The sequence below is a fragment of the Columba livia genome, chromosome W (genome assembly GCF_036013475.1).
Source record: "Columba livia isolate bColLiv1 breed racing homer chromosome W, bColLiv1.pat.W.v2, whole genome shotgun sequence".
In the NCBI taxonomy this organism is placed as follows: domain Eukaryota; kingdom Metazoa; phylum Chordata; class Aves; order Columbiformes; family Columbidae; genus Columba; species Columba livia.
The window spans coordinates 19476436-19492000 of record NC_088641.1 but is presented as its reverse complement, the minus strand read 5'-3'; the positions used below and the strand labels follow the sequence as shown (position 1 = coordinate 19492000).

General features: G+C 40.7%; 1 protein-coding gene across 1 annotated transcript in view; it reads left to right on the top strand.

Annotated features, from left to right (window-relative positions):
• The window catches only part of LOC135577170 (protein mono-ADP-ribosyltransferase PARP8-like), a 231120-nt gene that overhangs the window by 183164 nt on the left and 32391 nt on the right, over window positions 1-15565 (top strand). The window contains exon 15 of the mRNA XM_065045010.1: window positions 12365-12457. Within this exon, the coding sequence (XP_064901082.1) occupies window positions 12365-12457 (93 nt within the window). The remainder of the gene's footprint in view (window positions 1-12364; window positions 12458-15565) is intronic.

Sequence of the window (15565 nt, the reverse complement as noted above, 5' to 3'; positions counted from 1 at the left end):
TTTCCCAGGCTGATAATTGAAAAGCTGTCGTTGAATCAGTTGGAAGACCTTTGCTTTTTAGCCACACTAGCAAGAGGCAGAGGGTGCCCTCCTCATAGTTAATTCCTCTCTTATTCAAAATCGTAACAAAAATACACGCAATCTCTTTTTTCTCCGAGGACATTTGCGATCCCATCCTTTCATGTTCCCAGCTGCTCACCTTATATCTGGTGATGAATCATCTGGACTGCAGCTCTCTGGTTCTGCTGCTCTTTATTGTTCAGCTGGGCTCCTCCACTGGTCGCTCATTCCCACAATTAAGTCCCTGTTCAAGTGCCATTTGTGGAGGATGAAGACACAGACTCTGGCAGGGTACAGACCAAAGACCTTTATTTACACAAACTGCTATGCTTTATAGCTCTTTCTGCTGTCCACGTGCTATCAGCGCTATGCTGATAGGGTTAAGCCTTGTAATCATGCGTATTCTTCTATCATTGTATTGGTTAAAGTCCTTTGTCCACACAGTGCTGCAACTCCGGAGCCACATCCTGTTTCTTGCTGTTGCTTTCTCAAAACTTGCTCATTCCGCTTCTCAAGGGCACAGGCCTGTCTCGTCAAGGTCAAACCCTTCCTCATATCCTACAACAGGACCAAAGGCAATGGACACTAACCGAAACACTGGAGGTTGTATCTGAACATCAGGAAACACGTCCACATATTTCACCTTTTCCAAGGGTGACTGAGCCTGGGAATAGGTTGCCCAGGGAGGCTGTGATATTCAGAAGTCATTTGGACATGGTCCTGGGGAAATGGTTCCAGGTGCACCTTCTTGAGCAGGGGTGCTGGACCAGATGACCTCTGGAGGTCCCTTCCAACCTCAATCATTCTGTAATTCTGTGATCTTATTCAGCTTTTACATAGTATAATTTAAGATGTGTAGTTAATGACTATCTTACTGTCTATATGCCTTCCCGAATTCCTCATTAGCAAATACTAAAGCCATTGGTAAAACAGCATCATTGACTGGATAGATATTCTGGAATTCCAAGATTCTTGAGAAATAACGCCATGATCCTTCTTATCCTTAATCCACAATATAACTTGGTTTTATCTCTTATTATAAAAAAAGCCTCTGTCACCATTTAATTGCAGGGTGACAATAAACCGTGGCAGATGCTTTCTGTCAACCCCCTCCTCTCCCCAGCCCCGCCTTCCCACTAAGGAAAGGCAATAGGAAGAAAAGAGAGACAGACTTGCAGGTTGGAAAAAGTTAAAAATGCTTTATTAATGCTAATAATAAAATAGACAAAATAATACAAAATATACAAAACGAATCTTGAAATTCCTGGCACAGGTCAGCGCTGGCTGCTCCAGCAGCAGCAGGGCAGGCACCCAGAAGTCCTGGGTTGGACTCTGCAGCAAACTGGAACTGGATTCAGGGATGCAGGGTCAGTCACTAGGCCTCAGATCGCAGGGACAGCAGGCAGGGTCCTCTGCAGATGCCGGCCATAGTCGAAGAGAATGAGACCCTCATGATCTCCCACCTTTATATGATGTGTGACGCGGATGGGATGGAATACTTAGCTTGTCAGTTTTAGTCACCTGTTCAGTTTGCTCCTCCTTGCAAATACGCCCCTCTCACTTACGGGACGTACATTCTTATCAGCGACCTTGCATTCCATTGCTATGTCTACCAAAACATGTAGCCAAATTCAGAAAAGTGCAGTTACTAAGAAGAACTTAGCAGAAAGGAAAATTCACTAAAAGAGAAACTGGTCTTGTTTTAAACAAAACCAGGACATTCCACCCCTTATTCCACACCATTCACAGCATGCTTAGGCCCTATCACTACAATCTAGTTAATTACTACTACCACCTATATGTATACATATATACATACATAGACAGATGTAATTCATCATTCTCTTAGTCCATGGGACATCCTTTGAAAAGTTCATTAAGTGCATTTAGTTAATTACTTTAAGCTTCATTTATCACAATGGTCTCTCAGGGCAGCAAAAATGGTATATCTAGTGCCCACGGTTTGTGGGTTAAAGACGTCAACTTCAAAGAAGTTGTCAGGTGCCGCTCGAAGAAGCTAGGTCTGGTTTCATCATCACTGTCTTGATCTGAAAAACAGTTATTGAACATTGTTAGTATGGCATATAGCATCATGTAGCAATTAACATCATGCAGTTCAGTATGGAATATTCTCACCTAAAATCAAATCCCCTTGAGGTACACACCAAACTTCTCCATCCTTAAGCACCAGCCACCAGGTGCTGCCAGGTCCCTGGGCAAAAACAAGCCCATGAATGGGCTTGCCTTTGCCTGAGGCGAGAGTAACCCAGACTGCATTTCCTAACATATTTTTCATGTGTACTACAGGGACTTTATCTCTTTCTACACTACGTAGAATATCAGATTGGACAGGCTTGGCTCGATTGGTTGATCCTCTAGTGTTGACCAACCAAGTGGCTTTTGCTAAATGTGAATCCCAGTTTTTAAAGGTTCCACCACCAAGTGCCTTTAGTGTAGTTTTTAACAAACCGTTGTACCATTCAATTTTCCCAGAGGCTGGTGCATGATATGGAATATGATATACCCACTCAATACCATGCTCTTTGGCCCAATTGTCTATAATACTGTTTTTGAAATGAGTACCATTGTCTGACTCAATTCTTTCTGGCATGCCATGTCACCAAAGGACTTGCTTTTCAGGGCCCAAGATCGTATTCTGGGCTGTAGCATGGGGTATGGCATATGTTTCCAACCATCTAGTGGTTGCTTCCACCCTTGTAATTACATAGTGCTTACCTTGATGAGTTTGTGGAAGTATAATATAATCAATCTGCCAAGCTTCTCCATACTTATACTTTAATCATCACCCCCCATACCATACAGGCTTTAATCATTTGGCTTGTTTGATTTCAGTGCATGTTTCACATTCATGAATAACCTGTGAAATAGTGTCCATAGTTAAGTCCACCCCTAAATCGTGAGCCCATTTATATGTTGCATCTCTACCTTGATGCCCTGAAGCATCATGGGCCCACCGAGATAGGAAAAGTTCATCTTTATGTTGCCAGTCCAAGTCCACCTCAGCTACTTTAATATTAGCAGCTTGATCCACTTGCTGGTTGTTTAGATGTTCCTCAGTGGCTCGACTTTTAGGCACATGAGCATCTACATGACGAACTTTTACAGGCAGGATCTCTAGCCGAGCAGCAATGTCTTGCCACAATATGGCAGCCCAAATGGGTTTACCTCTGCATTGCCAGTTGCTTCTCCTCCATTGCTGTAACCACCCACACAAGGCATTTGCCGCCATCCATGAGTCAGTATAAAGATAAAGTACTCGCCACTTTTCTCATTCAGCAATGTCCAAAGCCAGATGAATGGCTTTCGCATCTCCAAATTGACTAGATTCACCTTGTCCTTCAGTGGCTTCTATAACTCATCATGTGGGACTCCAGGCAGCAGCTTTCCACCTTCAGTGTTTTCCTACAAGACGACAGGATCCATCTGTGAACAGATCATACTGCTTATCAGTCTCTTAAAGTGTATTATATGGTGGTGCTTCTTCAGCACGTGTTACTTCCTCCTCATCTGGCGACATCCCAAAATCTTTACTTTCTGGCCAGTCTCTAGTCACTTCTAAGATCCCTGGGCAGCTGAGACTTCCTATTCAAGCTTGTTGTGTGATCAATGCAATCCACTTATTCCATGTAGTATCGGTTGCATGATGCGTGGAGGGAACCTTCCCTTTGAACATCCAGCTTAGCACCGGCAGTCTAGGTGCCAGGAGAAGCTGTGCTTCAGTACCGATCACTTCTGAAGCAGCTCGAACTCCTTCATATGCTGCTAGTATCTCTTTTTCAGTTGGAGTATAGTTGGCCTCAGATCCTTTGTATCCTCTACTCCAAAAACCTGAGGGTCGACCTCGGGTTTCTCCTGGTGCTTTCTGCCAAAGGCTCCAGGTAGGGCCATTATCTCCGGCTGCAGTGTAGAGCACATTTTTAACATCTAGTCCAGTCCGAACTGGCCCAAGGGCCACCGCATGAGTTATCTCATGCTTAATTTGTTCAAAGGCTTGTCATTGTTCAGGGCCCCACTCAAATTGGTTCTTTTTACGAGTCACTCGATAGAGAGGGCTCACAGTCTGGCTGTAGTCAGGAATATGCATTCTCCAAAAACCTACAATGCCCAAGAAAGTCTGTGTCTCCTTTTTATTAGTAGGTGGAGACATTACTGCAATTTTGTTGATCACATTCATTGGGATCTGACGACGGCCATCTTGCCATTTTATTCCTAAAAACTGGATCTCTCATGCAGGTCCCTTGACCTTGCTTCGTTTTATGGCAAAACCAGCATTCCAAAGAATCTGAATTATTCTCTCACCTTTCTCAAAGACTTCTTTCGCTGTGTCGCCCCATACGATGATGTCATCAATATATTGCAAGTGTTCTGGAGCTTTACCTTGTTCCAGCGTGATTTGGATCAGTCCATGGCAGATGGTAGGGCTGTGTTTCCACTCCTGGGGCAAGCGATTCCACGTGTACTGGATGCCCCTCCAGGTGAAAGCAAACCGTGGTCTACACTCTGCTGCTAAAGGAATAGAGAAAAACGCATTAGCAATGTCAGTTGTAGCATTCCACTTGGCTGCCTTTGACTCCAGTTCAAATTGCAGTTCTAGCATGTCAGGCACAGCAGCACTCAATGGTGGTGTAACTTCATTCAGGTCATGATAGGGTACTGTTAGTCTCCACTCGTCACTAGACTTAGGCACTGGCCAAATTGGGCTGTTAAAAGGTGAGCGAGTCTTACTGATCACACCCTGGCTTTCCAGTTGACGGATCAACTTCTGAACAGGAATCAAAGAGCCTTGATTGGTGTGATATTATTGACGATGCACCGTCGTGGTAGCAATTGGCATCTGCTGATCGTCAGCCATCAGCAGTCTTGCAACAGAAGGGTTGTCTGAGAGACCAGGCAAATCAGACGCTGTATTCTCAGTGTCCGCAGCTGCTATGCCAAACACCCACCGATATCCTTTTGGGTGCTTAAAGTACCAAGGATGCATGAAGCATCTTGGCCAGTCACAATGGGATGCTTTTGCCATTTTTTTCCAGTTAGGCTCATTTCAGCCCCTACTACAGTCAGTTCCTGGGATCCCCCAGTCACTCCAAAAATATTGATGGATTGTGTTAATTTATAGTTTGAGGGAATTATTGTGCACTGAGCACCAGTGTCTACCAAAGCTTTGTACTCCTGGGGGTGTGTTGTACCAGGCCATCATATCTGCACAGTCCAATAAACTCTGTTATCCCTTTCCTCTGCCTGGCTGGAGGCAGGGCCCCTCTAATTTGTGTTTTGCACAGTCTCTGGGTATGAATTAGAGGTTCCTTCAAGAGGATCAGAATCTCTTCTGCCCCTTCTGGAGACTGGAGCAGCCATTTTCCTAGGAGTTTTTCCTTTTAACTTAGCTGAAAGAAAAATTCACTAAAAGTGAAACTGGTCTTGTTTTTAACAAAACCAGGACAGTCTCTCCAGTTAAAATCAGTACTTTCGTAGAATGGGTTTCAATCACATTATTGTTTACTAAGAAAGTAAAATTGCTGCAGGTATAGCTTTTCCTGTAGCCAAGAACTTACCAAAGCTTGCCTTGCCCAGCTAGCACTCCATAATACTTATTTGCCATCTATTTATGTATCTGGCAAGTAAAGACATTTTTTTTTCAAGTGTCTAAGCTGTCCAAGAATGCAGAAAAAAATGAAAAGCAAAAAATAAAATCTGGATCAGCCAAAAGAAAACCAAACAGAGAGATGCCAGAGCCTCTTACTGGTATGGGATGGCACTAGAGATAACAGCTGCATGAGGTGTGACCAGGTGGATGACCTGCTCATCCTGGTGGTAGAGCTGGAGAGGAGACAAAAAAGCTGAGAAGCATCAAGGAATCGGAGAATGAAATAGACTGGTGGGATCAAGCTCTGTTCTCTCTGAGACAGGAAAGACCACCACCAGTTAGAAACCAAGACCAATGCCATCCTGACTGAAGATGGCATATTAAGGGAAAGGGGTGAATGGAAGCAAGTTCACACATGAGGTGGCAGGCAAAAGCTCCCCCTTGCCCACTCCACCCTCCTGGGTTCCTCTGTACAACAGGTATGAGGCTCCGGATGTGGAAGGCCAGACAATGGCTGAGGAAAACGAAGGTCCATCTACACCGCAGGTGCTGACAGGATCAGAAAGACCTACCCCTTGTATTACGACCACCTCAACAAGGAAGAAGAATGCAACTGGGAAGGAATAACCCCAAGCACCAGTACAGGTTAGGGGTTGACCTGCTAGAAAGCAGGATTGCAGAGAAGACCTGGGAGTTCTGGTCGACAACAGGCTGACCATGAGTCAGCAATGTGCCCTTGGGGCTAAGAAGGACAATGGTATCCTGGGGTGCATTAGGAAAAGTGTGACCTGGTAGAGGCTGCATCTGGACTACTGTGTCCATTTCTGGGGTCTCCAGTTTAAGAAGGACAAAGAACTATTAGAGGGAGTCCAATGGAGGGCTACGAAGATGATTAGGGGTTTGGAGTATCTTTCTTATGAGGAGAGACTGAGAGAGCTGGGTCTGTTCAGCCTGGAGAAGAGAAGGCTGAGAGGGCATCTTATCAATGCTTATAAATAACTTAAGGGTGGATGTCTAGAGAATAGGACCAAACTCTTTTCAGTGGTGCCAAATGATAGGATGAGAGGTAATGGGCATAGACTGAAGTATAGGAGGTTCCATCTGAATATGAGGAGAAACTTCTTTACTTTGAGAGTGACAGAGCATTGGAACAGGCTGCCCAGAGAGGCTGTGGAGTCTCCTTTTCTGGAGACATTCAAAACCTGCCTGGACACATTCCTGCGATATCTACTCTAGGTGAACCTGCTTTAGCAGGTGGGTTGGGCTAGATGATCTCCAGAAGTCACTTCCAACCCCAACCATTCTCTGTGATTCTTTGTGTGATTCTTTGTGAGAAGAAGTGATATGTCCCATGTCTTGCCACTGTGATATCTCCCACATTTCAGCAGTGTGTTCCACCTATCACATGAATATTGTGATTGAGTGCTCTCATTGAGCACTTTTTTATCACAGGAGCAGTTGGGTGAGTGCTGCTGAGCATTCGAAGAATGGGGGTGGCTAAAGGAAAACTCTGAAAACCTTTTCTGCTCAAAAAATGCTTTCTGCTTCTGTCAGTGCCTTCTGCTTCCGAGCATTTGTGGTCTCAGGTTAATTGTCCAACTCTTATTTTCTTTTGGCTTTTGCCCACTGGAATAATTATCCTTCTAAATAGTCTTTCAGCACCAATGATCTTCACTTAGCTAATAGTTTTGCGGAAGCCAATGGCCTTAAAGTTAAAAATAAAGTTTGTGTGAGACCACTGGCTGCTCTTGTTGAAGGGGAGTTACAGCTGCCCTCTTTGGGTAGTGGGGAAACACGGTTTCCCAGCTAGTCAGATCTGCATGCCTTCAAGGTGATAGTTGTAATCTGTAAAATTCTGCATGCACCAAAGTGAGGCTCGTTCAGAAACATATACTTAAGTGTATAAATCCTATTTAGTCATGTATTTTGCCTTTGAAAACAATGGAAACTATTAATAGCAATCTAATAGAAGTTGGCTATTATGTACCTTTGTGGTTATTGATCCACATCAGTAAGAACATGTCTATACTTTCATGTATGTACACGCAAGTTCTTAGACAGTTCAGCTTGGTTAATAGTATGTGGACTTGAACCAAAATAAGAGTATCCAGAAATGACATTGGGACAATTTAGCATTTATAAATGTGTTACTGTTCTTGTTCTTGTTTGTTTACTGTGGCTAGGGGCATTTCTCATATTTATGATACAAAGTCAAAACAAGACTGTTCCTGTCCCAAGGGCTCACATCCTATTATAAGAGACAAGTGGATGCCATAAAGGGAAACACACTGGCAGTATGCAAAACGCTAGCAGCAGTGCAAGAGTGGCCTCAAATCCAAGTTTAACCATAAATCTTGTGATTTTCTTTAAGCTCTGTCTTCTATAATTGATTTATTAACTCAGTTTTCATATGTTTTCATTGGTTCTTGTATCCACAGTTGCAGACAAAACCAAAATACAGAAATGTGACACTGAATAGATAAGTCACTATCACATGAAAAACAAAAGCCCTCCAAATTTTTTCTTCTTAATTGTAAACCAATCTTTTTATTTTGGAGGGAAAGAGGTGGGTTTAAATGCTTGAACCTGACTAATGACTGGAGTAGAGGACAGTGAAACAGACATACCAACGTCTTGGAACACTCTGCTAACACTTGTGGGAAATATAAGTTAAAAGCTTCTGATTTGGTTAAATTGGGACAAATTTCAGAAACAAGATCCAAAAGTGCTCTTAAAATGGCTGGAGTTCAAGTAAGAAGTCATCCAGGGAGGAAAAATGAAGGCAGGTTATTGAAGTCTCTGGTTTTAGGTTATTTTCCCTATTAGACTGGCAGAACCCATATGTTTTCATATAATGCAAAATTATGTATTTGCTCCAGCTTTTAGTTGAAGAGAGTATGGAGAATGCAGACATTGTATAGCGTTCAGTTTTTTGTGTAGTTCTTTTTGTGGTTTTTCTTAACCAATGCCACTCCAAACAGATTTAATGATTTAATGACAGAATCTACCATAGAAATGCTTTAAAGATGCAATGAGCCAAGGGAGACAAATTCAGACTAGATATATACCTTAATTTTTTTAATAGCAAGTTTAAAATTTAGAAAAAATACTCTGGAAATGGTGTTTATTATTTACTAGAATTTTGTGCAGAAAAACTATGTGGTTTCCTGAAGTATATGTTGTTTCTCAAATAGAAATGGGTTTGGTGAAACCCATTCCCATTACTGGGAAAAGTTATTTTTTCTTCTGTTTTGAAGGAGGTAGACCAAGATAGCAGAGCAGTTCCTCTGCTTTTATTATCACATCATTTACTGTATATTATATCACACTTACTAGAATGTGAGATTCTAGTGAATGTTTTGGGAGCTCCTGAATGATTTTGTGTTCAATTTCAAGCTATTTTCTGTACATGTACTGTCTGAATATTGAAATAGATACTAGGTTGTAACTTGGAAACGTAGTGATCCATCACTCTTTCCATTGCTTAAAATGCTTTTTTTTAGCAGCATCGTCTTGTGAAGTCTTCATTCTAAAAAATATCCAGTGGGCATAAAGGTTAATCAAATGCATAAAATCTAAAGAATTTTATAGACCCTAACAGTAGTGCCTGTTCTTCAGGGCTCAAATTTTGTTGTCTTGCTTCTCTCCATACCTACAGTCCTCCAACCTTAAGATCTTAACCCCAGTGTCCACTTGAGAAAAAAAAGGCCTTTCGAATGTCAAACTTCAATACAATGACCATTTTCCTAACTTCCCTTTTCCAGATACACAGACATTTCTGGGATTATAACACAGGAAGGAAAAAAAAAAAAGAGCAAAAATGACAAATCCTGTGTTCCATTTGCCATCTTTAAGTCTCAGGGTAACTTTGTTGAGGTGATAAAAAAATGACAACAATAAGTATTTTCTTAATGCTTTTCTTCATGGCAAGCATGGCCAATCCCTTGCTCTGGAATAAAAGGGAGTCTGTGTATACTGTTGATTATGATAGTCAAGGTGGTAGTGCCACCATACTTCCTCAACTAAGCAAGTGATTTAACCACCTTCTGAATGTGGAAAACCTAAGAATAATGACAATAACAAATACTTTTTGTCTAGTGTGCCATGGCACAGTGAATTGGATCAAGATAGGCTTTGCATGCTGCCTAATGCAATGTAACATAGCAGATAAATCAAATTACTCTATTAGACTGGAAAGATAATAGCTCTTGTAAAGCAACTGATGTGAAAATATGCCACTGCAGTATTTTGTAGATGCATATTGAAGTCTAGAATATTTGAAACCCAACAAATGCATATGAAACAAGTGACTACAAATACAGCAGTATGCTTATTACTGACAAAGCTGTTGCCTGAAACATAATTCAACCAAATTTTATGTTTTCGTTGTGTGCACAAAATTTTTTTTCATTTCTGCAAGTGCTTCCTAGAGACATTAGCTTAAATTTCAAAGTGCATTGCTACAAATGCTTTAGTGATTGTCTTGGAAGCTAGATGCAGAATTTTTAGTTATAGAAGCTCAGTACTGCCTACCAAAGATCATTTTAAGTTTCAGTACATTAGGATTTAACAATATGGATTCAAACAAATAGTATCCAAAAATATTTTTATTGTTTTCAACATTGTAATAAAAAGTTATGTTTATTGGGGTCAATTTTAAGGAAGGTTTTCATTTATGTTGCTTTCTTGTATTTCCTACAACTGTTTGTTCATTTTGAGTGAATCACTTTGTGTGATTCATTACTTGAGCCTTTAAAATTTGATCTGCTAATTATCTTTCAGTAAATGAGCCACTGTAAGAGATGTAACCAATTAGGAAGCTTATGAAGACATGCCTATTCTCTTAAAGCTGTGTTCTTTTTTGTTTCTACTTTTTTTGCTTTATGAAGGCAGAACACTCAGTTCTCACTCAATATACAGAAGTTTAAATATGTTGCTTTATTTGATCATTGTGATGGCAATAGTGAATTAAATTCTTCAAAAAATAGGCAAAAATTGTTCAACAGCAAGTTATTTTTATTTTTTGATATGTGAAAAAAGAGTGCAAGCATCTTTATTTATAAATTAACATGTGGACTTCCCAAATACAGTGTTTATTCTATAAAAATATAATGCATTTTCTTAAAGTTTACAAATAAATTGTTATATTACTGTGGTGGGTTGATCTTGGCTGGATGCCAGGTACTCACCAAGACATTATATCAGTTCCTCTCAGCTAGGCAGGGGAGAGAAAAAAATATGATGAAAAGCTCATGGGCTGAGATAAGGACAGGGAGATCACTCAGCAATTACCATTATGGACAAAACAGACTTAGAGAAGTGAATTTAATTTATTGCCAGTCAAAAGTCAGAGTGGGATAATGAAATAAAAGCAAATATTAAAACACCTTCCCCCCACTCCTCCCTTCTTCCCAGGCTCAACTTCACTCCCAGCTTCTCTACCTCCTCCCTCTGAGTGGCAGAGTGGGACAAGAAATGGGGGTCGCAGCCAGTTCATCACATGTTGTCTCTGGCACTCATTCCTCACTCTTCCCCTGCCCAGCATGGGGTCCCACCCATGGGAGACAGTCCTCCATGAACTTCTCCAATATGAGTCCCTCCCACAGGCTGCAGTTCTTCACAAACTGCTCCAGAATGGGTCCTTTACACAGGGTGCGGTCCTTCAGGAATGGACTGCTCCAGCATGGGCTCCTCTCCACAGCGTCACAGGTCCTGCCAGGAGCCTGCTTCAGCATGGGTTCTTCACAGGGTCACAGCTTCCTTCAGGTGCATCCACCTGCTCTGGTATGGAGCCCTCTGTGGGCTGCAGGATAGATATCTGCTCTACCACAGACCTCCATGGGCTGCAGGGGGACAGCCTGCTTCACCATGGTCTTCACCATAGGCTGCAGGGGAATCTCTGCTCCAGCACCTGGAGCACCTTCTCCCCTTCCCTGACCTTGGTGCCTGCAGAGTTGTTTCTCTCACATATTCTCACTCTTCCAGCTGCTGTTCCGCAGCAGTTTTTTTCCCTTCTTAAATATGTTATCTTAGAGGCACTACCATTGTTGCTGATTGGCTCATCTTCGGCCAGCAGTGGGTCTGTCTTGAGGTTGACTGGCACTGGCTTCAACAGACATAGAGGAAGCTTCTCACAGAAGTCACCCCTGTACCTTCCCCCCCCCCCCCCGACCTTTCCATGCAAACCAAATACAACCAAAAATTAAGGTTAAAGTATCTTCTTCAATAAATTTGCCCTCTGGATCATATTTTTATGTGTATTCTCAACAGCAGAATAACAATTTTTGAAGAATAAACCTGCATTTATGAAAAAGGGGTGGCCCTATTAGTTTCTGGATTTGTTTTCCATTGATTTTAATTAAGTAGGAAGTTTTCAGGGTCTGATAGGACAGTGTTAAGGACATTTGACTACTGTGACTGTAATTTTGATTTTGTAATCTCTTTGTATTTCTTTTCAGTTCAGCCTCTGTGGATACTTATGAGTTTTAGAGTTCTTAACACTTGTTTTTTGGATTATTAAAATGCTTCTCTAATCTATCTTCCTCAATAATTGACATGTATTCATAATTTGAAATTAATGTTGCAGTTAATATCTGAAGAAAAAACTCTAAAACTGCTTGGGTTTTGTTGTAGGTATTGCATGATAAAACAACTCAAAACCAGAACAAAAAATATAATTAACTTACTTTCTCTGTGTAGCCCACTGTCTGTGAACGGGAGCTCTGTGTATTTGCATTCCAAACATTAGGAGTGATGAATGAAGCTGCTGATGAAATTGCAACTGGGGCTCAGGTAGAATTATCTAATGTTTATTACATGTCTGATTTTCTACAGTATACTCAGTCTTCTCAATCTCTTCTACTATTTATTTTGACTTGTATTCCCCATAAGAGTACTGTTTGGTAAGTATTATTTATTTGTCCACTCATATCTGTAAATACACTGGTTTATGCATGGTATTTTCAAACAGTACTAATGAGGTGCTTCCATGTAATTAGAGTAACCCTGTTTTCTTGTTCTGTTGTATTCAATTAGGTCACATGGGTTGTTAATAAAGGTAACCATAGTCATTTGGAGATAACACCCATATTTTCACTTAATGAGCCATTACTACTCTCATGCAATTAATAAGCTACTTCCTGTTAATGGTGTTAGGATGCAGCTATCCACTGAGCATCTGTCATTCTGATCATTAAATAACAGTGGGAATGTCCTTACTGATATTGCTACATGGGGTTTTTTTTCCCTCTTTTCTCAGGAATTTATTTTAAGTTTGCTTCCTGACTCTAAGTTCAGTTATTAATGTAGTTATAACTATATGATTGCTTTCTTTCATAATTTTTTATGTGCCTTAAAACAAAGTATTAAAAACTGTTTCCAAATCACATTTAATATTAGATTACAATAGTCACAGGACTTCAGTAAATTAAATTAAAAGATCATATATTTAAGATATTAAAAAGATCTTAGGTTAAAAATTTGCACATCTTATGGAACAGTGCATTCTGATTTCCTAAACATGTGTCACTTGCTGTGCACTTCTGTAGTAAGCAACATGTTTTTTGGAAGAACAAATATTCAGTTCAGTTAACTTGAACTAGCACTAGTGAGTCTAGTCACTGGAAAGAAACTGTTCAGCTAAGTGCCTGAATACCACCTATGGGCATATCCTCAAAGGAAGAAACTTGTAGCAGTGTACACCAGCTTCTTCACTTGAGTATATAACTGTGGGATCCGAACATCAGCTCATCAACTGAAGACAGTTAGATGGCTATATTTGCAACATCTAGCATTCCAAACATTGGGATACCTGTGCAAGCTTGTAAGAAATGTACGGAAATGTGCTGATGAAACCACTCCTCTTCCCCAGCCTGAAATCCTCTGAAGACCTCAGCTATGTGTTTCTGTAGAGCTAGAGTTAGTTTGCTGCTGCTGCTGTTTGCTTGCTGCTGTTTGCTTGCTGCTGTTTGCTTGCTGCTGCTGTTTGCTTTTAAATGTAGGCACTTACACAGTATTTAGCTATAAAAAAAGTAGCTCTACTCTTTTTAAATAAAACTGACATGTGAGGTGGTCCTGATTAGCACATGTTTCATGTAGCTAACACTGTTGAAGGCATATGCAGAGCTTGCTCTAGAACTCCAGAGAACCTCTACATCTACAGAGCTTTGCTGAAGAGTACTGAAGTGATTACAACCTTAACAGTACTCTGGCTGAGCTCCCGTTCCTGTTTGCAGAAAGAATGTAACACTCTTAGCATTTAATTAATCTGAGATATTTTTGACATTAGTTTAGGATGGTGTGAATCACAGAATAGACTATCAGCACAGTGGTTATTTTTTCAATTGATTATAAAGAGAGCCTTGGCTGACTAGTAAGAGGTAGGTGTTCACATTGTGAACCTCTACATTTCATCAGATGAATCTTCCTCCCAATCATTTTGTGTAGTGAAAGAGCCTAAATATAGGTTCCCATTACTAGAAATAACATCCTGTTCTTTCTGCTGTGCTTTCAGATAGTTTCCTAAGGTATGCACCTACTTTGTCACTCCAAATTTTCTAATGGCTAAGAAATTGTACTTTCTAAATCTTTAAAGCTTGAACTCACCTTGCCTTATTTCAGTCACATAGTCAAAATGCCTGAAAACTAAATGTTTGAGTTGTTGATAGTTCAGACTCCCTGTAGAGAGTCTCTGGGGAGAGAGAGAGGTACTTTCTAAGAGACAGATATAAGAGATAACTGTCAGAGTCATCTTGTCCTCCTTGAAAACATTTAAATCCTAACTTATGTACTTCAGTACATGAAAAGTTTGGGCCTGGCTATATGGACATTTAGTAGATCCACAGCTCTTCTTATTACCAAGGAACGCATATGTGAGTTTGTATTATAACATTTGTATTAGACTTAACTCCCAGCTTTAAGTTGTTCTGCATTCCATTAGCTCAAAACAACTACATAACCGGAAAACAGGGATTTAATTAGGCCTCACCTATGCATGTTTTCCCCCATGTCAGAACAATATACTTGTATCATGGTAAGAAACAATATAGGAGTCAACAGTTGTTTTAAAGGAGGGCTTCTAAGAACTATGCCAATTTTAAGACAAAGTTCCATCATACACATTATAAACCAAGACAACTTTGGGTCACTATATTAAAAGGTTTGGGGACTCAAACAACTACTTCATAGTAGTGTCTTGTAACTGAATGCTAAGAAGTGCTTTTGAGAAGCAGAGTGTATGAACTTGGGCTCAATTTTACGGTAAAACATTTACACAGTTGCAGGCCTGTTGCCTGATGCAGCTGTGTGTGCAGACTCATTTGCAAATGCTAATATGCATGCCTTATTTTTAAATATTCATCATGCTTTTAGGTATTATAAACCAGAAAGAAATCAGAGCACCAATGAACAATGTAAAAAATGTAATATTTAGTAACTGGAGCTAACAGAATATTTTTAAACTGATTGAGGAAATTGTCCATTCATGCTAAAGGAGCAAAGGAATCATGGAATCATAGAATCACTTCAATTTGAAGAAACCCTCAGGATCATCGAGTCCAACCATAACCTAACCTAACTCTAGCACTAAACCATATCCCTAAGAACCTCGTCTAAATGCCTTTTAAACACCTCCAGGGATGGTGACTCCACCACTTCACTAGGCAGCCTGTTCCAACGCCTGACAACCCTTTCCATGAAGAACTTTTTCCTAATATCCAATCTAAACCTCCCCTGGTGCAAGTTGAAGCCATTTCCTCTTGTCCTATCACTTGCTACTTGGGACAAGAGACCAACACCCTCCATGCTACAACCTCCTTTCAGGTAGTGGTAGACAGCAATAAGGTCTCCCCTCAACCTCCTCTTCTCAAGACTAAACATCCCCAGTTCCCTCAACTGCTCTTC